Source organism: Panthera uncia, chromosome D2 (assembly GCF_023721935.1).
Source record: "Panthera uncia isolate 11264 chromosome D2, Puncia_PCG_1.0, whole genome shotgun sequence".
Classification (NCBI taxonomy): domain Eukaryota; kingdom Metazoa; phylum Chordata; class Mammalia; order Carnivora; family Felidae; genus Panthera; species Panthera uncia.
The window spans coordinates 28,999,187-29,024,921 of record NC_064818.1 but is presented as its reverse complement, the minus strand read 5'-3'; the positions used below and the strand labels follow the sequence as shown (position 1 = coordinate 29,024,921).

At 43.6% G+C, this 25,735-nt stretch overlaps 1 protein-coding gene across 1 annotated transcript in view; it reads right to left on the bottom strand.

Moving 5' to 3' along the window:
* HKDC1 (hexokinase domain containing 1) overlaps positions 1–11,557 on the bottom strand; it is a 48,926-nt gene extending 37,369 nt beyond the window's left edge. The window contains exons 1-2 of the mRNA XM_049645167.1: positions 11,387–11,557; positions 6,248–6,410 (exon numbers count right to left, since the gene is read on the bottom strand). Coding sequence (XP_049501124.1) covers positions 6,248–6,410; positions 11,387–11,449 — 226 coding nt within the window. The 5' untranslated portion in view covers positions 11,450–11,557. The remainder of the gene's footprint in view (positions 1–6,247; positions 6,411–11,386) is intronic.
* Positions 11,558–25,735: the final 14,178 nt, after the last annotated feature.

Genomic DNA, 25,735 nt, shown 5'->3' with positions numbered 1-25,735 from the left:
AGAAAAGAAAAGAAAAGAAAAGAAAAGAAAAGAAAAGAAAAGAAAAGGGAAGGGAAGGGAAGGGAAGGGAAGGGAAGGGAAGGGAAGGGAAGGGAAGGAAAGTAGGAAGGAAGAAAGAGAGGGAGGGAGGGAGGGAGGGAGGGAGGGAGGAAGAAAAGATAAGAAAAGACAAGAAAAGACAAGGAAAGACAAGAAAGAAAAGAAAGAAAGAAGAAATGGGCCTTGAGGATGGAGTCTATTCTAGCATGCCACAACCAGGCTGAGAGCAGATACTCCAAGAGTGGGCAAAGTGCTGGTAAGGCAGAAGGAAAAGGCAGAGAGGTATGCAGGGAAGAGAAACCGGCCCTGTACAAGGCTCAGTCTCATGGGCAGAGGGAAAAGACTCCAGAAGGGAAAAAAGACAGGGACCAAATGATAGCCCTTAAGGGGCCAAGGATATTCATATTTGGGGCCAGACCCAGCCCAGTACAAGGCAGATGCTGTTAATAAAAAGGTGGGAATAATAAATAAATTAATTAATTAATAATAATAATAATAATAAATAATAACAATAAAAAGGTTGAGGCAGTTCACTTTGGTGACTTCAACTCGGGATCCAGCCAGAATTTCTGCTAGGACTCTTGCCAGTGTCTGCATCAGCCACAGATGCGGGATAGGAAGGCAGGTGTACAAACTCTTGAACCAACAAGCCTTCGTATAGAATTATCTGTGCCTGACAAGTGGCTACAGGTTAGGCATGCTTCATGATATACATACACCCAAGGCACATGTAAGTGAAACTCCATGACCACAAATCTGGTCACCCAAGTGGCCTTATTTTGTACCGTGTGACCCTAGACACAGCTGCATGGATACAGGGACCAGCTGGCCATTCAGATTTACTTCTTGTGAAATATGAAATAAAACACAGTGAGAAATTGCTAGTTGGTGGTAAAAACCAAAGTGGAAGGTGCCCCAAACCAGAGGTCTGCTGAGGAGCCAAGGTGGCCCTATATATGTAGGCCGAAACCACGGAGGGAAATTCTGACTCCTAGTTCCCTTGCAGCTTAAGTGTACCACGGTTCGTGCCCTCAGATTCACGAGATCCTGTGTGTCTTCCTTTTTGCTTTCTGTGTCTTTGTACAACAGACCTCCTTTCTTGACCTGGCTTGCCTGGGTTCTCCGTTCCTGGCATTAAAGATCTAGAGACAGGCCCTCCTGAGCAGTGCTCTGCAGACTTCAATGTGCATGTGAATCTCCCAAGAATTTTAACATGCAGATTACATGATTCAATTTAGGTGGGCTCAGAGATTTTGTGGGTTTTAAAAAAATGTATGTATATATACGTATGTATGTACATATGGATGTAATCACTACATCCAACATGGGGCTTGAACTCGTGACCCTGAAATCAAGAGTCGCATGCTCTTTCAATTGAGCCAGCCAGGCACCCCTGAGATTTTATATTTTTCTTTTTTTTTTTTAATGTTTATTTTTGAGAGAGACAGAGACAGAGAGAAAGAGTGTGAGTGGGGGAGGGTCAAAGAGAAAGGGAGACACAGAATCAGAAGCAGGCTCCAGGCTCTGAGCTGTCAGCACAGAGCACGACGCGGGGCTTGAACTCACAGACGTGAGATCATGACCTGAGCCGAAGCCAGACGCTTAACCGACTGAGCCACCCAGGCGCCCCGAGACTTTATATTTCTAAACAAGTTCCCAGGTCTCTGCTGCAGGTCTCTGGACCACAGTTAGAGTTGCACGGGCTTAGTCATTTATAGACCCAGCCAGCTGGATCTTTTATTTTTGTGGAGATTATTTGGACAGAAAGATTCTTATCTCCCTAGATCAGCCCCCAAAGAAGCCTGTTGGAGTCATTTATTATTCATGAAGGGAATCCAGGGACCTGATACTGTGCAATTTTTATTAGCCTTCATCACGTACCAAACAAGAGATGCTTTCACAGATGTTATCTGAAGTAGGAAATAGGGAAGATCACACAATCCTTGTATGAACACTTACTGAGCACTGACTCTGTGCCAGATAACACGCCATGTGCTAGGAAGGCACAGGGAGGGCAGGAGTGAACGCCACAGAGGAGGCGGAAAGAGCCGAGTACTGAAGAATGCGAGGGAGGGAGGCGGGCAGCCGGCCAGAGGAGGTCCCAGGGAGGAAACCTGGAGCCAAGGAATGAGCTCACATAGGGAAAGGAGGGTCTGCTTCTGAGGAAAGAGGGAGGTGTGACAGAAATGAGGCTCGCAGGTAGTCTCGGGATAAACTAGGAAAGAGCTGGAAAAACTGCCCCACCCCAAAGAGCTTGAGCTTTATCCAGAAGGTGAGGGGGAGCCACAGAAAGATTTGAAGCATGGGAGTGCCGAGCTCTGATGGAGACTTGGGGAAAATGCCTCCAGCACCAGTCAGAATAGACTGGAGGATTTTCATAACAGAGGAGCTTCCTGTGCTGCGGTTCGGGTTGGAGGTGATATGCAAAACCCAGTGTAGGGTAGCATGGATTCATCCCTTCCTCTGGACACCGGTGCTCTTATCGGTGTGCAATCGCCTGGCTCCACCAGTGACTCAAGATGCAATTTCATGGAAACCACCTGGCATGGTCCCTTCTGTGACTTTGACCCCAGAGAAAGGACTCGTTGGAACCTGAGGGAGGGAGGACCTACCTAGAAGAAGAGACAATAGCGGCAGTGGGGCCGTCAGGATCTCGACAGCAATTATGAAGATTATCATGACTGTCCAATCGTGGGGACGTAATGTACAACATGGTGACTATAGTTAATAATACTGTGTTGCGTATTTGAAAACGGCTAAGAGGGTAGATCTTAAAAGTCATCATCAGAAGAAAAAAAGAAATTTGTCACTACATGTGTTGCCAAATGTTAGACTCACTGTGGTGGTCATTTTGCCGTATATACAAACATCAAATCATGTTGTACACCTGAAACTAATACAATGTGGTGCCAATTATATCTCAAAAAAAATTTTTTAAAAATAAAAAGATAACGATCTCCCAAGAGAGTGAGGTTGCCTTGACAATCCGCCTCTGTAGGCGGATTCTGTGACCTTTCCGAGGCTCCAGGGTTTCCTTCTCCTAAGCCACTCCCAGGGTTTATGCCCCTGTTCCTTCCTGTTCCCACAGATGCACGATGACTGAACGTGTAGATTCCCGGAGACGCAGAATCTCCAGGGGAAGAGACCTGAGAAACCACACCACATTTAGGAACTGCTTCGGGGGAGTCTTTTTGTTTTTTGTTTTTTGTTGTGAGAGAGAGAGAGAGGGCACAAGTGAAAGAGGGGCAGAGAGAGAGAGAGAGAGAAAGTGGGGCTCACCCAGGGCTCATGCTCACCCAGAGTGGGACTCGAGCTCACGAACTGTGAGATCATGACCTGAGCTGAAGTCAAATGCTTAATGACTGAGCCACCCAAGCGCCCCGCAGCTGAGTCTTATACTCAGGCGAGCAAGGGACCCCTGTTCTAGGGCAGCCCCCTGGGCATATCAGCTGACTACGTCAGGCCCCCTGGGCTCCCCTTCAAGGCTCCCCCCTCAGTAGCAGCATCTGGAGTCGGGCCTACAGCATCACAATCACCGTCACAATCATGTGATGGGCACTTCCCGTCCTCCTTCCCTCGTGACTGGTAGAGGATAAGGCACAAATGCTAACACTTTTAAGGCACTTTGTAAGAACAGTCAGTTGCAGCTCCCTCACTGAAAGACTGGGAGGGAGCTAAGCTCTAACAAGTTACCCCCTCTCAGGTAGGTTTGGATAAAAGGAAGGGAATTACAGACAGTAGGTGAACTCAGGATTTCTCTGGCACCTGCACACATTTTTGAAATGGAGGTCCCAGTGAATTAGCAGCATTTTATTTGTTTGCTTTTGTTAGTAACCATGAAATTACACCACCAGCTCACAGGAGCCACACAAGACTTGGGGCAATATTTGCGAGATTTTAAAGCACTCCTTCCACATGACTTCATCAGATCCTAACAACCCTGATCTTTTACTGATGCAGACAGGAGTGCAGTGGTCCTGGGACTTACCAAGGCCACTTGGCTCCAGGGACTCTGGGTCCCAAGACCTCACTGCAACAGGATCACCGGTGAGAATTATTATATGATGAGAGGCTCTGAGGAGAGGTACCTCCGGGCTTGAGGGTTTCTAAGACTTGTCAGTTTCACTTCCAAACCTTCCTGAAATAGCCAGGGCCAGGAAGACGCATCTATCCCCACAGCCTCCAGACCATCAAAGTCACTTTCCCTCGCTTCTGGGGACACACCTCAGCAGGAAGAACCAAAGCACAGGAAGCTGGGAGGACTTCACCCTGGTGCCTCCCGCCATAGACACACCCATGACTCAGATGCTTACTCTGAATGGCCCTGGATGACCCTTCGAGGACCACAGTCCCCTAGGCACTTTCATAGAACAGCATCTGGAACTCAGCAGAGTTTTTTAAACAGGACTGTCTCTCTCCAAAGCTTATGTCCCTCCAGGGTGAGTAATTGTCCACCATGTCACCCAGCCACCACTGAGGGAATAGGACTTTCACATCACAGTTCCCGGAGAACTCTCGAATGGCAGAAACTACCTTGACCCAGTCATTGGCCCACAGGGGCCCAGAACCCAGCTAATCCAATCAAAGCCCCTGGGAGTTTCCTAAACTTCAGTCCCTGCTCCTTCAAGGGCCCCAAAGCCCTCTCTGGAGCTTGGTGGGAGCACTGGGACACTGCCATTGGGGGAGCTCATTGGTCCTCAGTGTTCTCATCTGACCTGGGCAAAATAGTTACAACTCAGGGTTCTTAAGGGACAGTAACACCTCTGACCACAGATGGTGCCTGGTAGACACCTGTCTACCCTTCCTGTCCCTCCTGTGGCTTTGCCCAGAGGCTGAGAATGGAGGAGGTGGATGGAAACTTGTGGATTCCCTCTAGAGACCTCTAGGCTATGGTCAGCAAAGCAATAGTTCCCCAAGGATGTCCACATCCTGGGATGCCTGGGTGGCTCAGTCGGTTGAGCATCTGACTTTTGATTTCGGCTCAGGTCATGATCCCAGGGTTGTGGTATGAAGCCCTGCCTCAGGCTCATGCTCATGCTCATTTTCTCTCTCTCTCTCTCTCTCAAAATTAAAAAAAAAAAAAAAAAAAAAAAAAAAAAAAAAAAAAAAAAAAAAAAGATCTCCACATCCTAATCCCCAGACCTATATATATGTTAGTTACATGGCAAGGGAAAATTAAGGTTACAGATGGGATTAAAACTGTTCATGGGTTGGCCTTGATTTTGGAAGATTATCCTGGATTATCTGAGTGTGCCTAATGTGTAATCACAAGGTCTTTAAATGTGGAAGAGAGAGGCAGAAGGATCGGAGTCAGAGAGAGATTTAAAGATGCTCCGCAGCTGGTTTGGAGATAAAAAGGGGCATGAGCCACGGAATGCAGGCGGAAAATGCAAGGAAAGAGATTCTACCCCAGAGCTTCCAGAAGGAACGTGGCCCTGCTGACAGCCTGATTATAGCCCAGTGGGACCCAGTTCAGACTTCTGACCTTCAGAGCTGTAAGAGAATAAATTTTGGGTGGGTTTTAAGCTGCTACGTTTGTGGTAACTTATTATAGCAGAAAACAGAAAACAAACACAGAGGCCAACTCTCTCATTTTACAGATAAAGAAACTAAGGCTAAACGTTTGGCCAAAGGTCACCAAGAAATGGGCCTAGAACCCAGGTTTCTTGAACTGTCATTTGTTCTTCCTCCCACTACATCACCTTATCTTCCATTACTTACCACCTTGGGCCTAGAATCCAGATACCTAGGCATGAAACACCACTTATTATCCATTCAACAAATATCTCAGGGCCTAGTGTGCATCAGGCACTTCGCTAGGTGCTCAGAACACTGTGGTGAAGAAGAAACAGACCCTGCCCTCAGGGAGCGCTGGCCCAGTAGGGAGACCCGGCATGGGAATGCTTCCTAGATGGAGGCAGTGACCGCTACCCTGAGATTGAAGAGCCAGGTTGATGTTCACGAGAGGAAGAATGTTGGATGCCCCAGCAAGTGAATAAACAAAATGTGTGGGGCCAAGGTGAGCGGAGAAAAAGCAGGGTACATTTGAACTTTGGTTCAAAACTTTTGGTATTGACTAGACTGAAGCAGAGAGAGTTGGAGAGGAATGTGCACAGAGGGCTGGAGAGATAAGCCAGGGGACAGGTACCCATCAGCCAGGGAGAAAGCAGGGAGATCAGGGTCCCTGGCAGCCCCTAGCCCCACTCACCTGAGCCATCTGGAATGGCCCTGACAAAGGTGGGCAGCATCTTCACGGAGGCCGTGGGGTTGGTGTCCTTCCCCAGGCCCTTCTGCATTTCAGCCTGGAACCGAGCCATGATGTCCAAAAGGGTCTCATCGGAGAGCCGCATGTGATACAGGAATCTGTCCACCTGGAACAGACACCAGGGTGACCAGGGTTGCCTGTTAGGGGTGCTTGTCCTCCACTCCCATCACGAAGCTGCATTTCTGACTCTGGGGACATCGACAGTCATGATGTCGATTCCCAAAAGTTCCTTGCCTGACCCCTCACATCTTGGAGACAAAGTGGGGAATTGGAAGAACAGAATGGATTGGAAGGCTGGGAGGTAGGAATTTATTCCTCTGAAGGGTGAGCTCTGAGGAAGAAAGGATTCTCCCATTTTTCTGATGGGACAATAGAGGGGCAAAAGCTACAAAGGATTCAGGGTTTCTAATTCCTAGCCCAGGGCCTGCACCCTTGTCTCATTGCCTCTCCACTACAAAAGACTAGCTATAGTTTGAAAGGTAAATTCCTAAGCACAGAAGTTTTCACTTCCAATGATGACAATATATATCCAGACTTGTTTCCTTTTGTTTATGGGCTGCTAGGAAGCTCAGCTAAATTTAGTTTCCAATTGCAGTCTCTAAATTCTAGTCCCTTAAATTGTCATTCTGCTTTTAACTGAGGTTCTAATTAAGATGAAGTTTAATTTCTCTTTAAATTTTTTTTATTATGTTTCTTTATTTTTGAGAGGCAGAGAGAGACAGGGCATGAGCAGGGGAGGGGCAGAGAGAGAGGGAGACACAGAATCCGAAGCAGGCTCCGGGCTCCGAGCCGTCAGCCCAGAGCCCGACGCGGGGCTCCAACCCATGAACCGTGAGATCATGACCTGAGCCAAAGTCGGACACTCAACCGACTGAGCCACCCGGGCGCCCCAAGATGAAGTTTAATTTTTAAAGCCAGCCCCAGTAGCTCCTGAAAATGAGTGGGAAACACTCATTTTCAAATGAGTGGGCAAAGGACCACTGCCCTAATGGAGGGACACTATAAAACTCACTCTGGCTGTGCTTAGTACCACAGTTTCCTCTTCATGGTAATGCTCATCATTTGGTAGTGACAGCCTGGATTCCCAGGGCTTACTGGAACAGATGACTGAGGGGGTCACGAGTAGGGACAGTGGCACAGATGCCCTGTATTTGCCCCTCCTGCTTTATGTACACATACTGAGCAGCCTCTCCACCCACCCAAGTCACAAGCAGACTTGATCCCGGCACATTCCTAGAGGAATCACTCTCCCACACTTTTCTCAAAGGCTAAGAACATTCGTTGCAGTCTACAAAGTGCTTTCATGTAGGCAACCTCGTTCAATCTCCCTGACGTGGCTTTGAGGCAGCCAGGTGAGGCCAGAATTCTTGCTTCTGGTTGAGAAATGAGGACTCCAAGCCTCAGAGTCATGAAGCAACACTGGGAGAGCTGTAAGTGAATGGCAGCCGTGGGACTAGAATCCAGTCTGGTTTTGCCTGGTTTTGCTTCACAGCTCTGTGCAGGACACAGGAGCCCAACAGAGACATTACACGGAAAGTGCAGGGGCCACATGACCTTTATCACAGGACAGGTGCCTAGTCATCAGCCAGGCCTACTGGGCGGCGTCCCAGCTTAGGCTGGGGACAATATGGAGACCCAAGCCAGTGAAATGGCGCATGGCTCCAGGGACTTGGGGGCCAGGGAGAGGCCAGAAAACCATCAGAGAGCCATTAGCAAAAAGGACAATTGGGCTTTCAGTGTATTTGAGGAGATAGGATGGAACCAGGTCATGCTTCATTAAGGGCTTCCTGTTCACCCTGAGTCTGTTTATGACTAATTGGTTGGCACAGCCACACACACGGAGAAAACCGACAGAAGGGACGTGACCCAAGTAATTGGGGCTTGGGGAAGGGTGAGATGTACTACACGGGAACTAAACTTGCTCCCTTTCCACCCCAAGGACCCTGAGATGCGCCCTTGGACCTACAGCTCATTTTGCTCAGCGCCCAACAGAACTTCTCCCGTGTCCCCATAGTGTCATCCCTCACGTACAAGACATGGGTTTGAGGCCCCATTGGGGTCATTTGCCAGCTGCAGTTTAAGAGTCCTTCAGAACTGTGGGTTTCCGCTCCTGCTGTTTCACTAAGCTCAAGTCGTGACAGAAAGAATGTCAGCTTAGCAACAATTTCTTGTTTATTCTTTGTACCTCCCACAGGACCTAGTGCAGTAGCTAGACGGGAAAAATGAAACATATGTTGGGGAGGGAAAGCTGTATTTTAAATCCAAACAGGTGATTTGGGGCCTGTGTAACCAGGCACATCCTTTGCAGGCACTAAGGGAGGGTGTTTGAGTTGCAGAAAACCAAGCACACATTTGGAAAGACTCTGAGACCGTGAAACAGGATATCTTCTAAACAAAAGAGCCAACACACGGTACATTTAACATAGAAGAGCAAATTCAAAAATGTAAGCTCAGACTTGCTGAATGACAGAATGTGGGAGCCGGAAGTGACTTTAGAGATCACTTAGTCCAAAGGTCCCATATGAATCAAGAGTCATAAAAAGGTTCACCTCTTTGACCCAGTGATTTCGGTTCTGAAAATCTAACCTTATGATGATCACAAAGATGGATAACAGTAAACACATTCCAGTGTTTTTCATAACAATATCTTAACTGTTAAAAAATGTTTTCAAAAGTAGCCAAATGTCAGGGGCACCTGGGTGGCTCAGTTGGTTAAGCATCCAACTTCCGTTCAGGTCATGATCTTACGGTTGGTGAGTCTGAGTCCCCCATCAGGCTCTGGGGTGACAGCTCAGAGCCTGGAGCCCGCTTCGGATTCTGTGTCTCCCTCTCTCTCTGCCCCACCCCCGCTTGCACGCTGTCTCTCTCGGTCTCCCAAAAATGAATAAACGTTAAAAAACATGTTTTTAAGTAGCCAAATGTCCAACAAGAGGGAAAAGATTAAGTTACAGTATATCCAACATGATTGAACATCAGAGGATAATAAAATGATAATAATGAAGAAATGGGAGAAATGGACGCAAGTGGTTACAATATAACAATAAGTGAAGGACACAAGAGTCAGAATTGTAGATGAGCTAGAAATACAACTGTAAAAACACACCATAACGGCTTCCACCGGGCAAATCTGACAGTGTTTGTGAGAGGGGTGGGAATAAAGGTAACATTTCCCCTTTTTGTAATGTTGACTTACTGAACCGTAAAAAGTACATACTGAAAACCTAACCAGCCCTTCTCTTATGAGTGAACAGTCTGCAGGTCAGTGACCAGAGTCAGCCCAATGTTCTCAGTAGGTCAAATAACATCAATATATTGAATTGGAAAAGAAGTTATCACAGTGGTGTTTCCTTCCTTCCTTCCTTCCTTCCTTCCTTCCTTCCTTCCCTCCTTCCTTCCTTCCTTCCCTCCCTCCCTCTCTCCCTTCTGGTTTTATTTTGTTTGGTCTTTGTTTTAACACTGGTATAGGGAGATTGAAAAAAATTGTTCCAGGGTCTAAACGGTAACCCTCCCAGGCAAGTATGGCCCAGGATCTTGACACTCTGGAGGCAGGAAGCACAGAAACTAAGGAGGGGATAGACTACCTGACCCTGGAGAGAAAGAAAGGGCCTGTGCCTTTTGACCAGGTGTGTTTACACCACGTGGAGGAGGGCACGAGCCTGTGTTCTCAGAACCTGTGACTCATCCAGCAACCAATAAACCAGATGTCCGTACTATCCCAGTCACCTGTTACTTCAGGTGGCCACAAGGTGCTCCTGACTATCCCTCCTCAGCTCACTCTTCAGCTTTCTTGGAAGGGGAGAGAGGAGGGAGATGGGAAGGGTCAACCTCAGGCCCTGACAAAGGCTCACCCTCCTCGCAGAGGACCCGAACAAATCCGTGGAGGCTGCAACCTGGGGCTGGTGGACAAGCAGGTCCCACCTGATTCTAGGATGTAACAAAAGGAACCAAGGAAATGAAACTAATTCGCAGAACCAAATGGAAAGGTTCCAAAGACTTCTCTCTTGGGTTTTGTAGAGATGCATGCAGGTTTCTTCTTTACTAAGCAGGTAATAATGGAAAGTGAATCTTTAAGTTGTACTCTTTAGGACTTTTCTACCTCCTCAAGAAGCCAGTAGAGGACTCCATGAAACTAATCAATAAGTGAAAATTAAGACAGCTTAAATCAGATTGATTCACAATACTTTAAGATTTGCTATAACTTCTAACCCAATTCTCTAATGAACAGAATTTAGTGGAGGTTTATCCCACCAAGCACATGAGGGCTGTAAGGGACCATGCTTCCTCTCTGTGTTTGAAAAGCCTGGAGGCATCACAGCACAATGGAAAGAATGCTAGGGGAGTCAGAGACTTGGGTTTAATCCTCTCTCCACCTTAAATACTCGGGTGGCTTTGGCTAAGTCCGCCTCCTGAGAGGATTTCTGTTATCTGTAAATTGAGAGACACTGGTGCCCAGGGCGCTGCCTCCGGCAGCTGGAGTGGCTGGTGTGGCAGGCTGGGCTCCTTCCAGGCTGCCAGCAGAGACTGGTGAGCCTTGGCAACTTTTAAGCAGCCTACCTTGGAATCAATTTTGTGGAGAGGTTTCGTGGGCAAAGTGGCGGAATAATGCACAGCCTACCATTGGCCAACAGCCATGGCAATAGTAAATATTTCAACTGTTGTACATCAAAACCCACATCCCTCTTGGTTGGTTCCCATGCTTCTATTCTTTCAAGCACATGAAGAATCATGTGAATTACTTGAAAGGTTCTCAAAATTTCTCTCCCCTCCTTTGTAGCCTTTCCCCTCAAACATCCCTGACACCAAACACGATTGTCTTTCACCTTTCTAAAGACTTTTGCCTCATCCACACCCAGTGATATCTGCCAGGAAGTGCAGAGTGAAATGCAAGACTGAGGACAATGTCTAATGCCCAGCCTGTGGGAGATTTGCTCCGCTCCCCACTCCGTGAGCTCTTTGCTGGTCCTGTGCTCCCTGGGTCTTCTCTAATAAGCTTGCTTAAGTCCCTTTGGATGCAGCCACGGTATCAATTAGTTCTTTCAGTCAAGAATGAGCCAGGTATCTCTGAGCTTTGCGAGTCCTTACCTTCTTGATCTGATCCTCCTTCAGCTTGGTGAAGTAAAATGCCATCAAGTGTACGGCAAACATTTTTTCCAAGTTTGGTTTCTCCTGAGATGGGCAGAGATTTCTGTGCAGTGTTTACTCCCGTGTCTCTGGAGTGCTGCCCACTCCCGGTCAGGCTGGAGGCCTCCAGGAACTAGGTGCTACAGATTAAATACCTCCAGGCTGCTTAGTTCAATGATTAAACTTCGCCCCCTCGCTCCGGTCCCTCCCTCCAGCATACATTTGATTGTCTAATAGGAGGCTTGGGACGGCAGCTGAGGATTGGTGGAGGGGAGGCAGGTGATGGGTTGCTTGACTCTTTGAGAATTGGGTGCCACAAAATACCATTGCTAAGCAACACTCTCAAGCCAGCGTTCCACCAAGCCCACTCAGCCGAGGAAAATCCGAGAAGTTGGGCGTTAAACAAAGCCAACTTTGAACCAGCTGAACTGCTCGGCAAATGTTTGGTCTCAGCCTTTTCTCTTTTGTCCTTTTCTTCTCAATCCAGGGATGTAACTCCTGACTCCCTGCCCCTCCGTAGCACTGTCTTAATTAAGACTAAAACATTGCCCTGGTCAGGGAGATTTCAAGAATGTTGAGGCAAATCCCTCCATTTGTGACAGATCAGATCTCTTGGCCAACAGCCCATGGTAATGGAAAAGAACCAATAAAAGTTTATCTAGTCACAGTGATAAGCCAGAAAACCTTGATTACATAGGTAGTGACCCAGGAAAAAAATATACACGAGAAAGAATGGACTGATGTCACCAGTGCTCACCGGAAAGCTGCTGCCGGAGAGAAAGACTGAAGTCAGAGGCAGAAATGTCTCATGCCACTGAGAAATTTGGTTTACTCATCTCACTCATACTGGATGTGAGAAGGACCCAGAAAGGGGCCAGCGTGTGGGTACTTTAGACCTTGCATTCTTCCTGCAGTCATTGGTCAGCTAACAAAATCAGTAACAACTGTAGTGTTAACAAGAGCAGCTAGCAAGGAGGGAGCACTTACTGTTCCCATTTCATAGATGGGAAAACTGAAGTCCGGAAAGGTTAAGTGACTGACTCAAAATCACAAAGCCTGTGAACGGTGCAGTGAGGAATCAAACCCAGGAGTTTCATTCCAGGGCCTAGCCTTTAACTGATACATAATGTCGCCTGTCGTCTTCCTCCCTGCAATGGATACTCAACTGATACCTTTTAATAGCACCAGCTTTCCGCTGGACTGTTGTCAAAAATTCCGACCACTTGGATAGCTACATACAGGGATACCATTCCAACAAGGTCTTCCCGGTGAGGGGAAGTAACAAATGGAGGAATTCCTGACCATAACTTCCCAAATATTAATCAAATGCTTCCCCAAATTAGCAACCGAACTAATGTTAAGGCAGGTCTGCCGGGAGCCCCCCAATGTTTCTCGCTCCCACATATACCTGATCTTCAGTTTAACCGCCTCAGCTTTGTTTGCTTTTCTGCCACACAACCTCATTAATCAAAATGATTACCAAACAATTGCCTGGTGAAAGAACCTTCAACTGCGGCCTCTTCAGAAGCCACCGATTCTCGAGTCAGCGCTCTTTACCCATCCATCATGTGACTGGGCCTCTGGAAGTCTAGTGTAAGCACACAGCATTTGACTAAAATTACTCCAGATACTTCCCTCAGATTGATATAAAACTGTCTCCCAGATTGAGAAACCCCATCCTTTTCAGTCTGTTCACCCCTCAGACTATGAACTCTCTTTTCACTCCTTTACTTTGTCTATTATCCAAGCAAACAAAAGTTAACCTTCAGTTGATGAAACCATTCAGTTCCCCAAACCATGTGGAATCGTTGGCATTCTGAAACAGACGTGCTATGCCGGAGTCCGTACAGGCTGGGGATGACATCCTGGGGCAGATTACCTGCCCACAAGTGATAACAATACTTGTCTTAAGTCCTCAATTTTGGGGCATCTGGGTGGCTCAGTCGGTTAAGCATCTGATTTGGGCTCAGGTCATGATCCAGCCCCACCTCGGGCTCCGTGCTGTCAGCACAGAGGAGCCTGCTTTGGATGCTCTGCCCCCTCTCTCTCTGTCCCTACCCAATGGTTCTCTCTCTCTCTCTCTCTCTCTCTCTCTCAAAATAAACAAATAAACTTAAAAAAAAAAAAAAAAGTCACCTCTGCGGTGCAGCGTGGCACCGACCGTCCTTGATTTATTCACCATCGGGGTAAAAGGTTACAATGGCCAGTGGACAAAAAACCACAAAGCCCTGACCGAAGGTCCCTACAATCTCATGGCTGCTTATGTGCACAGATAGGCAGCCTTGGGGATTTTCCTCAGGCAGACAATATCGGAGGATGTTCACCTGTTACATTTTCCATTTTTAATGTCAGCACATCTGCACCTACATTCCAGGTTTGAGCTAGCCAACTAAACTGAGTTTAACCATTATAAAGATCACATACATTTGGAGTCCTGTACCTCACTCTCCTCACTTTATAGAATAAAGACAAAACATTGCGCCAAGTCTCATCTGATTATTCCAGCCCAACAACTTAGAATTTTTCACTCTTATTAAGTTTCTATGTAGCTATTCAAGGATATCTGGGTGTGAGTCTTATAAGCACTTAGATTTTGTTTAAGAGCACCCATTCGAGGGTGGGCACCGCTAAGTGACATTTCCATTAAAGGATATTACCCATCTGACCCAAATCTTTCATGTAAGAAGGGAAACGCTCTCAGCTCTATACACATCTCCATTTCCATAGAACTCTCCCTTATGGAAAGGCCTAAAGATAATACCTGCTTTCTTTTAAGTACTGAGCATGGTAGGAGGACTAGAAGTTTAACAGAATGTACCAATTTATTTAAAAAAGTTTTTTTATGTTTTTGTTTATTTTTGAGAGAGAGAGAGAGACAGCGTGCAAGCAGGGGAGGGTCAGAGAGAGAGGGAGACACAGAATCCGAAGCAGGCTCCAGGCTCTGAGCTGTCAGCACAGAGCCTGACGCAGGGCTCAAATTCACGAGCCGTGAGATCATGACCTGAGTTGAAGTCGGACGCTTAACTGCCTGAGCCACCCAGGCGCCCCGAATGTACCTATTTCTTTAGTAAACACTTTTATAGTGTATACTAAGTGCTTTACAATATTAATTGCCCGAGCAACTATCATTTCATGCTCTTCATTTTACAGGTGGAAACACTGAGGCACAGGGCCCAACTGGTACATGGTGGAGTAAATATTTGAATGCAGGCAGTGTGGCTTCAGAGCCCATGCTTAGCCACTGTGCTATACTGACTCTCGCTAACCTGGAAGCAAAGCATAAGGAAACACGGGACCCAACCTGGGAAAAGCAGCATAAAGCCCCAGGCAGCACAATGGAGAATGCACATGCCCTGGGATCCCACTTTGGCTTTGCCCTCAACTGAAGATGAAGGCCCTAGGTTCATATCTGCAAAGGGTTCGTAGCTACTCCAAAGTAAAAGAGATCACAAAGGAATCCATGTGGCCCACAGTAGGTACATGAGAAACATTTCTTTAATCCAAGCCCCTTCTTGGGTAGGGACCCCTTCTTAAAATTGCTCTTTCATTTCATCCCATTTGGTCCCTCAGAACAAGAAAATGCGGGGCGCCTGGGTGGCTCAGTCGGTTAAGCATCTGACTTCAGCTCAGATCACGATCTCGCGGTCCGTGAGCTCCAGCCCCGCGTCGGGCTCTGTGCTGACAGCTCGGAGCCTGGAGCCTGCTTCGGATTCTATGTCTCCCTCTCCCTCTGCCCCTCCCCTGCTCATGCTCTGTCTCTATCTCAAAAATAAATAAAAACATTAAAAAAAAAAAAAAGAATAAGAAAATGCATGTAGCCCATTCAACACCTTCAGTAAAGCATAACCGTAAACCATTAGAAGGTACCAGTTCCATTTACTGGCATGACTGGAACAATTAGGAATTTTATAAATATTCTATTCCTGTTCAGTAAAAGGAAATAGATCTTGAATTCTGCTCCATATTCTTTTTAATGATAAATCCAAAATTAAGTTGTCCAAAATGTAAATCAGTCTAACCTGCTGGTATTCCACTTACTGCAAAAGAGTAAGAGTGTGTGTGAGAGAGCAAACTTCCATACAGGAAAGTCAATGTAGAAACTTCCAAGCCCTGCCAAGAGTTAGTTACTATGGTGTCTCTATGGGAGCAACCACAAATGAAGCAGAAACGTTAACTTCAGCAAGTTTCAAAAGAATGCTACTGATCATTTTTTTAAAGGTTTAGTCCTGACCCAGAAGGGATTGGAAATGCTCATAAAAAAATAAATTGCACACAATTATTTTTATCACAACTCTACATTAAGAGCTGTATTTGCAGGGCTCCAGTATTTGCTCAGTCGGTTGAGCGTTTTACTCTTGATTTCGGCTCGGATCATGATCTCGCAGTTCGTGAGTTCGAGCCCCAGGCTGGGTTCTGCCCTGGTGGTGCAGAGCCTGCTTGGGATGCTTTCCTCCCTCTCTCTCTGCCCCTCCGCTGCTCATACACACACTCTCTCTCTCTCTCTCTCAAAAATAAATAAATAAACTTTAAAAACAGCTGTATATGTTAAAGAGAAACCAGTCACACAAGAAAATTCAATCCGTGTGGCTTTTAACATTTTTCGGAGTAGTTACAACCTCAATTGCACAAACCAGCAAACTCGTAAAAGCAAATGAGACTTCTGGTTAAACATGTGGTAAGCCCACCAGGAAAAGGAAATGAAATAGTGATTAATAAGAGATCTTAATGTAATTTTGAAAGGTAGAAAGCCGACAGAGACTAGCTTAGCAGAGGAAACCTTGCAGAGAGTGACCTTGCTGAGAAATGAGAAAAGACATTTTCAACTCTAGAAATGCTCGGGAATTGCAGGCCCTGATACCTCAGAAGAGCAGGAGGCAAGACATAGTGCCAAAAATGGGAGATCTTTCGAAGAAAAAAAGCGGCATGCATCAAGTATGCCCCTCCACCTAGAGCACAGGGTGACCAACCAACCACCACCCGTACCAGCGAGTGGGCTTTTATTCACTGGAGAGATGGAACCCCAAAGCCTCTGGACTCAGGACTACCAGGCACCGTGGGAAGTGGGAATGGGGCACAAAACTGAAAATGCGGTCTCCAAGTGAAAGCCTCAAAATAGGCAATGAGACCCCCAAACCACTTTCTGCCCAGTTTCTGCCAGCAGACATCTATCTATAGACATCCCCTTCCTCCCTCCCTGGGAGGAGTCAGGGGATCCAGTTTTTCCTCTGGTAAAACTAAATGTCCTTAGATATGGAAAAGGCAAAAGGATAGAGACAATAAACAGATCAGGGGGTTTAAAGTAGAGGATTAACGGGGTGTCTGTGTGGCTCAGTCGGTAAAGTGTCCGACTCTTGATTTCAGCTCAGGTTGTAGTCTCATGGTTTAACGGGCTCGAGCCCCACATGGGGCTCTTTGCAGGCAGCACAGAGCCTGCTTGGGATTCTCCCCCCGCCGCCTCTCTCTCTCTCTCTATCTCTCTCTGCCCCTTCCACACTCATGCTGTCTCTGTCTCTCTCCAAAAATAAATAAATAAAACTTAAAATTTAAAGAAGAGGATTGAATAAGTGAAGCACAGGGAAGTTTTTAGGGCAGTAAAACTGTTCTGTATGATGCTGTAACAGTAAATACATAATGCAATGTTTGTCAAAACCCACAGACCTTTATAGCACAAAGAAGGAATTTAATGTATGTGAATTTAAAAAAATATTCAGGAGGGGCACCTGGGTGGCTCAGTCGGTTAAGCATCTGACTTCAGCTCAGGTCACGATCTCACAGTTTGTGAGTTTGAGCCCCGCGTCGGGCTCTGTGCTGACAGCTCGCAGCCTGGAGCCTGCTTCAGATTCTGTGTCTCCTTCTCTCTCTGCCCCTCCCCTGCTCTCTCTCTGCCCCTCCCCTGCTCTCTTTTTCTCTCTCAAAAATAAAAACATTTTTAAAATTAAAAAAAAAAAAAAAGAAGTAATTGAATAGGGGCACCTGGGTGGCTTAATCAGTTAAGTGTGTGACTTCAGCTCAGGTAATGATCTTGCAGTTTGTGAGTTCGAGCCCCACATCAGGCTCTGTGCTGATACCTCAGAAATAATAAATAAAAACATATTTAAAAATATAAAAAATTTTAAATATTTATTTTTGAGATAGAGACAGAGAGCAAGCAAGGGAGGGGCAGAGAAAGAAGGAGACACAGAATCCAAAGCAGGCTCCAGGCTCTGTTGAATGTCCCAACCGAAGGACATTCTATAGAGTATGTGACTAGTCCAGGGGCACCTGGGTGGCTCAGTCATTTAAATGTTCGACTCTTGGTTTCAGCTCAGGTCATGATTTCAGTTTATGAGATCAAGCCCCGCATCAGGCTCTCTGCTGATGTTGTGGAGCCTGCTTGGGATTCTCTCTCTCTCCCTCAATCTCTGCCCCTACACCACCCCCCTCTCAACATAAATAAATAAACTTAAAAAAATTATATGTGACCAGTCCAGCTCAAAGCTATTGAAGTCATCAAAAGCAAGAAAGTCTGAGAAACTGTCATGGCCAAGAGGAGCCCAAGGAGATAGGACAGCTAAATGTAACAACGTATCCTGGATGGGATCCTGGTACAGAAAAAGGACATTAGGTTAAGAACTAAGGAAATCTAAATAATCTGTGGACTTTAGTTAATAATAATCTATCTTTATTGGTTCATTAATTATGACAAATGTACCACACTAATGTTAAGATGTTAACAATAAGGGGAACTTGGTATGGGGGTATACGAGAACTCTGTACTATCTCTGCAACTCTTCTGTAAATCTGAAACTATTCTAGGGGCACCTAGTCAGTTAAACGTCCAACTTCAGCTCAGTCATGATCTCATGGTTCCTGCGTTTGAGCCCTGCATCGGGCTCTGTGCTGACAGCTCCGAGCCTGGAGCCTGCTTCAGATTCCGTGTCTCCCTCTCTCTCTGCCCCTCCCCCACTCGCACTCTGTCTCTCTCTCTCTCTCTCTCTCTCTCTCTCTAAAACACAAACATCAAGAAAATTAAAATAAAAATAATAATAATAATAAAGTAAAACTATTCTAAATTTTTTAAGTTTATTTTTTTAAACCTTATAGATGCTGATATTTGGGAAACACACTGAAAAAGCCAGCTAATAACCCAATAGCCAAAGCAATCCTGAGAAAGAACAGATATCATAAAACCTGATTTCAAGCTATATTACAAAGCTATACTTAACAGAACAGTATGGTACAAGCATAAAAACAGGCAGCTAGATCAATGGGATGGAACAGAGAGCCCACACATAACCCCCCACATAAACAGTCAACTAATTTTTGATGAGGGTGCCAAGAACACACAATGGGAAAAGGATGGTCTCGTCAATAAATGGTGCTGGGAAAAGTGGATATCCACATGCAAAAGAATAAAACTGGACCCCTAACCTTACACCACTCACAAAAAGTAACTCAAAATGATCAAAGATTTAAATGTAAGACCTGAGGGGTGCCTGGGTGGCTCAGTCAGTTGAGCATCTGACTCTTGATTTCAGCTCAAGTCACAATCTCATGGTTCACGAGTTCAAGCCCTGTGTTAGGCTCTGTGCTGACAGCGTGGAACCTGCTTGGCATTCTCTCTCTCCCTCTCTCTCTGCCCCTCCCCTGCTCACTTGCTCTCTCTCAAAATAAATAAATAAACTTAAAAAAAAAAAAAAAAGAATTCATGGCGTTCCTGGGTGGCTCAGTTAAGTGTCTAACTTTGGCTAAGGTCATGATCTTGCAGTTCATGAGTTCAAGCCCCGCATCAGGCTATGCACTGATAAAGCAGAGCCTGCTTGGGATTCCTCTCTGTCTCTCTCTCTGTGTCCTTCCCCCATTCTCACTCTCTCTCTCTCTCTCTCAAAATAAATAAACTTAAAAAAAAAAAAAAAGAACTCATATTATAGCAAAAAAACAAAAAAATCCAATTTAAAAATGAACAAAGGGCCTGAAAAGCATTTTTCCAAAGAAGACACACGAATGGCCAAAAAGAATATAAAAAGGTGTTTGACATCACTAATCATCAGGGAAATGAAAATCAAATCCACAATGAGATATCACCTCCCCATGTTAGGATGCCTTTTATCAAAAAGAGAAGAGATAGCAAATGTTGGCAAGAATGTGGAGAAAAGGGAACCCTATATACTATTGGTGGGGATGTAAATTGGTACAGTTATTATGGAAAACAGTATGGCAGTTCCTCAAAAAAAATAAATAAAAATGGAACTACCACAAGTTTCAACAATCCCACTCTTAGGTATATGTCCAAAGGAACTGAAATTAGTATCATGAGGGGATATCTGCACACATGTTCACAGCAGCATTATTCACAATAGCCAAGATATGGCAATCATCTGAGTATCTGTCAATGGATGAATGGATAAAGAAGATGGATCATTCAGCCATGAGAAACAAGGAAATCCTGCCATTTGTGACAAGGATGGACTCTGAAGGCATTATGCTAAGTGAGATAAGTCAGACAGAAAAGGACAAATATTGTATATCACTTATATGTGGGATCTAAAAAAACTGAACTGGGGTGCCTGGGTGGCTCAGTCAGTTAAGCATCTGACTTCAGCTCAGGTCATGATCTCACGGTTCATGAGTTTGAGCCCTGCGTCAGGCTCTACGTTGACAGCTCAGAGCCTGGAGTCTGCTTCAGATTCTGTGTCTCCCTCTCTCTCTGCCCCTCCCCCACCAGATTCTCTCTCCCCCTCAAAAATAAACAAACATTAAAAAATTAAAATAAATAAATAATAAATAAATGAATAAAACTGAATTTGTAAACAGAGAGTAGAATGGTAATTAGCAGGGACTAGGGAATAGAGATTTTGGGAGATGTTGTTTAAGGGGGCAAACTTACAACAAGTAGATAAATAAGTTCTAGAGATCTAAGGTATAACAAAGTGATTACAGTCAACAGTACTATATTATAAACCTCAAAGTTACTAGAAGACTAAATCTTAACTGGTCTCAATACAAAATGACATAGTAAAGGCATTAGCTAATGTTACTGTAGTAATCATAGTGCAATATATAAATGTATCAAACTAACACTTTGTACAGCTTAAACTCATACAATGTTATACATCAATTATTTCTTACTTTTAAAAAAGCCATCTTATGATCCAATTAACCTGCATCAAAACCCAAAAGTTAATAAGCCCCATCCATGTCAACAGAGCTTCCTATTAGCTTAATTCCTCACTTTTAAATATGAACAGAGCCAAAGATTACTAGACACTCAAGAAAAGTTACCAAAAAGGCAGAAATCAAACCAAAGAGAATATCTATCTATCTATCTATATATATAGATATATCTATATCTATATATATAGATAGATAGATAGATATATGAAATAGAAGAAAAGTTTTAAAAAATTTGTTGTGTCTTTAGGAAAATAAGACATTGCATCCACAAAACAAAATTAAGATAACTCAAAATAATTGAGCTGGAGAGGCAGAGTGGAGGAACTATATGACACTTAAAAAAAAAAAAATCAGTATTTTTTTCTAATAAGTGTTTTAAGTTCAAAAAGAAATTTAACTCTGGGCTAATTAGGAAAGGTCATAACTGATAAAAAGCTTATATGAATCTATAAGGAATTTCTTAATAAGACTTTCTGGGAATGATTTAAAGGGGTACTTTCTGACACATTTTCCAGTATTTTTTTACTATGACAATATTAAGCATTTATATTCCCTGGTTACATTTTATAGCATTCTTAATTAGCTTTGAGCAGTTTAAATTCAGCTAATAAGTTAACAGTGTTTAAGAAATACTGTACTAAGATTGTCAGTAAATGAAATAATATATAGGCATACATGATGCATTACATTAGTAAGGGGAGAAGAGCATTTGCCTAGGAAAACAGGCAAGATGAGCTTAAAGATCAGGGCAAGACTTAGTTGAAATATGTAAAAATACATTCGTTCTAATATTACTAAAAATTAAATAACAGCAGGCAGAATTGATAATTCATTTATATGAATTTGTATATATATCTAAGTCACAGTTTATGGAGCAGGTAGTGATGAAATTAAACCACTGTGCAGAATATAGAAGACCAAGTCACAGGAGGTTTTTCTTCCATCATCTCTCAAGGTAGTCTTTTCTTCTGATGGTTCCAAGTCTCCACTAAAAAGCCCAGCACTGGAAGCATCTACAGTAAAACCTTGGATTGCGAGTATCTTGTTCTATGAGCGAGTGTTCTGCAAGACAAGCTAGCATTTCTAATAAATTTTAACTTGATAAGCAAGTGATGTCTTGCAAAACCAGTAGTACATGTCGCCGAATGTCACATGATCACAACTGAGCAAATGGTTCTTGACACTCCCCTTGATATACGGAGTGCTTTGGATTACAAGCATGTTTCCGGAATGAATTATGCCTGCAAACCAAGGTTTTACTTTCTTAGACCTCGGGACAGTCAGCTGTTAGAATGACAACATTGTCACACGAAGCAACAAAATTCTTACCTTCTGTTTCCCTCACTGCCATATTCCCCTTTATTCTTCTGAATTGTGACCCTTTCTTTTCAAATGTGTATCTAAATCTCTTCTCAGACGTAGACATTACGTTATCGTCACTCCTTTTATTTTCAAAATGAAAAAAGGAACTATGAAATTATAATAAAGAGCTCTAAGAAACAAACACTATGATAAACTAAGGTTTCGATATGCTAAAGTAAAGATAGAGAAATGACCTATAAAGTTGTACCAAAGTCATGAGCATAGGGGTGCCTGGGTGGCTCCGTTGGTTGGGAGTCTGACTTCAGCCTAAGTCATCTCTCTGTTCTGAGTTCGAGCCCCATGTTGGGCTCTGTGCTGACAGCTCAGAGCCTAGAACCTGTTTCAGATTCTGTGTCTCCCTCTCTCTCTGCCCCTCCTCTGCTCATGCTCTGTCTCTCTCTCAAAAATAAATAAACATTAAAAATTTTTTTTTAAAGTTATGAGCATAATTTCTAACTACTGATTTAACAACAACCCAAAAAAGTACAAAGGAAAAAAAAGGAGTAACAGCTATATCAAAAGGGAAATGGAAAAAAATGAGTGACTTAAGCAAAGGAGCAATTTAAGAAAGCTAAATCCTCACCTGATACTAACAGGAAATCAGCAGCTAATGTCTTAAAATGCTAACTCAGAAGATAGTAGATGCATATTATGTCGCGTCAACCAGGTAAATTCTAGAAGAAACAGATAATAGAGTTGGGAGTACTTGTCTCTGGTTTTTCAGCTGTGTATATATTCCTTTGAAAAAAAATTTTTTTTAAATAGCTTAAGCTTATTTGGCTTATGTATATAGATTAGAGATAGGTTAATGTGCAGAAGTGTGTCTTAGAGGAAAGTTATCTCCAAGTAAGCTTTGTTTTGAATTTGTATCATGAATTTGTTTTGAATTTGAATTTATTATACTTCAAATACTTATATGAAAAGGGAATTTTATAGAATGTGGTCAACATCCATCTATTTATCAGTTTTAAAAGGATAACAATGAGTGATACACATGTTAAGAAAATGAAAACGTAGCTATTAAGAGAAAAGAGTAAGGCAACTTGTAAACATTGCAGATTACTTCAGGGACTAAAAATACACACACACACACACATATATACATACTACATATATATATATATATATATATGCAAAACATATGTATATGCATACATATGTATATGTACATATGTATATGTATATGTATACATATATATGTATGTATGTATGTCTTGGCCTGATTAAAAGTACTTAAAAAAAAAAAAAAAAAAGACTTTCCAGCAGGGATTTCAATTTCACTGCCCCTTACAGGTGTGTCCATTGGCAGTTCAAAGCAGTCACTAAGATTACAAGCCTTTCCTGAAGCTTCTGTAAGCACCAGAGGCTTTTCAAGGGCTTAGAGTGGATAGGAAGCACATGATAGTGAATTTTAGAGTAGATTATAAAAGTATACCCTTGAAGAACCAAGTTCAAGAGCACATCCTCTACCCAACATTACCAAAAGTAGCTTCTTGCATTGTCTTCTTTGCCCAATCCTATTTCAAAAGTTTTTTGTTGTTCTCTAGCATTTTTGCCCATAAAGACAACTGTTATCTATCTTCTGTCTGAAATTGTCCCCCTATGTTCAGTGACAGGCTTTTACGTAACAGTGATAACTCAGAAGTCTGTTTATAAACCTTGCTATCTCTGCTCAAGTTTATGTATTTTATAGCTTTAGAAATGGAGGAGAGAAAATAGCCGGATTCATTTATACGTTTGCTTGTCTCTTAACAAAGCATAACCTGTCATTGTACCCTAATAGGTTTGAGGTGGACACACCTAGAATAAGTGCATCGTAATTATAGACTCCCAGTCGTAAGCTAGAAGAGGCTAGGTGTTTTACGATGATTGTCTTCTATGTCTGTGATTCACAAGAAGTCATTTTTTCAAAGGACCCAAACCTATTTTGCAGATTCACACTAGTCCACAAATACAGTGCACAAAAGCATTACGAGCCATTGGTTATTATTCCTAACCAGTTACGTACTATGCACATTTTATTGAATTACCTAGATCTGTTCTGATGGAACTGAGGTGGGCATCTAAGCCTCATGTTGATGTTAAGCTGAATCCACAATAATCCAAGGAGGGCTCTCAAGCAAGAACTTCAAAACCTGCTAGAAAACTGCAAGGAAAAACAAAAAAAGTTGTTTTTGAAATGTTGAGAACATGACCTTAGTGGAAGGAAAACCAAGCTGTTTTCATGGTGACAATTGTAAGCACACTGCAGAGAATTATTCAGGGCCCCTCCAATTACATTTTTCCTTTCAAAGTTACATTTTTCCTGATTTCATCTTTCTTTGGTATCTTCTTCTAACCACAAAGTTTTCCCTCCCCCACAAAGAGAAGGGTTAAAGAGTAAATGATTTATCACTATTTATAAACTCTCCTTAACTCAGTGTTTAAGCAGCCCTTCCCTAACAGCACTCCCACCCCCTCTCCTCTCGTCTGGGTCTTCACTAACATTTAACTGTCCTATGTTTGCAAGTGTCTTGCCTAAGTGTCTTCTCTGACTCACCAACCTGGCCCCTAAGCTGGACACAGTAGCAGAATTACAACATTCAAAGTGATGTGCCTTACCACTTAAATACAGTGACATCACATCCATTATACTGGTCAGTTCATGAATATTTCCTGAGACCATCTGGGCAAGAATAGATGCACCAGGTCTGCTATAGTATAAGTCACAGGAGAAAGCAAATTCTAGAAGCTGAAGTTGCTCACATGCAGAATATCAAAAGAAATATGTCCTTCCAGGCACTTCACTACTCTTTACCCAGAAGCAGGGGAGAACTCTAGTCAGTGCCACCTGTTCAACCTGTATTTCCATAAAAGCAAAAGTCAAAAGAATAAAGACTGCCATCTCAATTAAATGAAGTATCATCTGAACTCTGAACTACTGAAGGAAAAGCCAGAGAGATGGCTAGTTTGGTAAACTTGGCTGTTCCCTGACCCAATTTCAACCAAATCAGGTCTAATCTCTAGTCTGAAGTCAGCCTCAATTTAGCAGTTGAAGAAATTAGTTCAGCTCTTAAAACAACCTAAGAGCTCAATTCACAGCCCAGAATGAACCCAAACATTCAGGTTCATTTACAAAAGAGTTCCTGTATACCAGGCCCTGTGCTAAGTGGGATCTCATCACACTTAACCTACTGGACAAATCTAAGTAGGCATTATTGTCCATGCAGAGACCAAGCCCCAGAGAGGGCAAGGTCAATGAGCTTGGCAGTGATGAGAAACTGTACCCTGATCTGTCCAACTTTTGTCATTCTCTCCCCTTATTGTACTTCTTCCTAGCATATCTCTGAAATTATATCCACTTATTTCAGAAAGACTGATTTGCCTTTACCGTATTTCAGGAACCATAGTATAGCAGTGAACCAGACAGACAACAGTATTTGCCCTTACAGAGCTGACATCATTTGTCAACTTACTCCTGTTTGTTCCATATCCAAATACAACCTCTATGATGGCAGAAACATTATCTGCCTTGCTTTCTGCCTATATCCAGTACCAAGAACAGCCTCTAGTACATGGGTACCAGCAACGTGTGTCCAAAAACTTCAATCATGACATCTTCAGCAATGGTGTAGGAAACTGGTCAAAACATTTCACCAAACTGATTTTATTCTCATTCACAGTTCCTTATAGTGCATTGTCTTAGTGCTATACTACAAATGACCACTATATAAAGCTTTAAATAAAATCCCTAAGACATTCCGTAGTTTTTAAATGTTGAAACAAACAGCAGTTATCTTTAAGAGCTAATTTTCC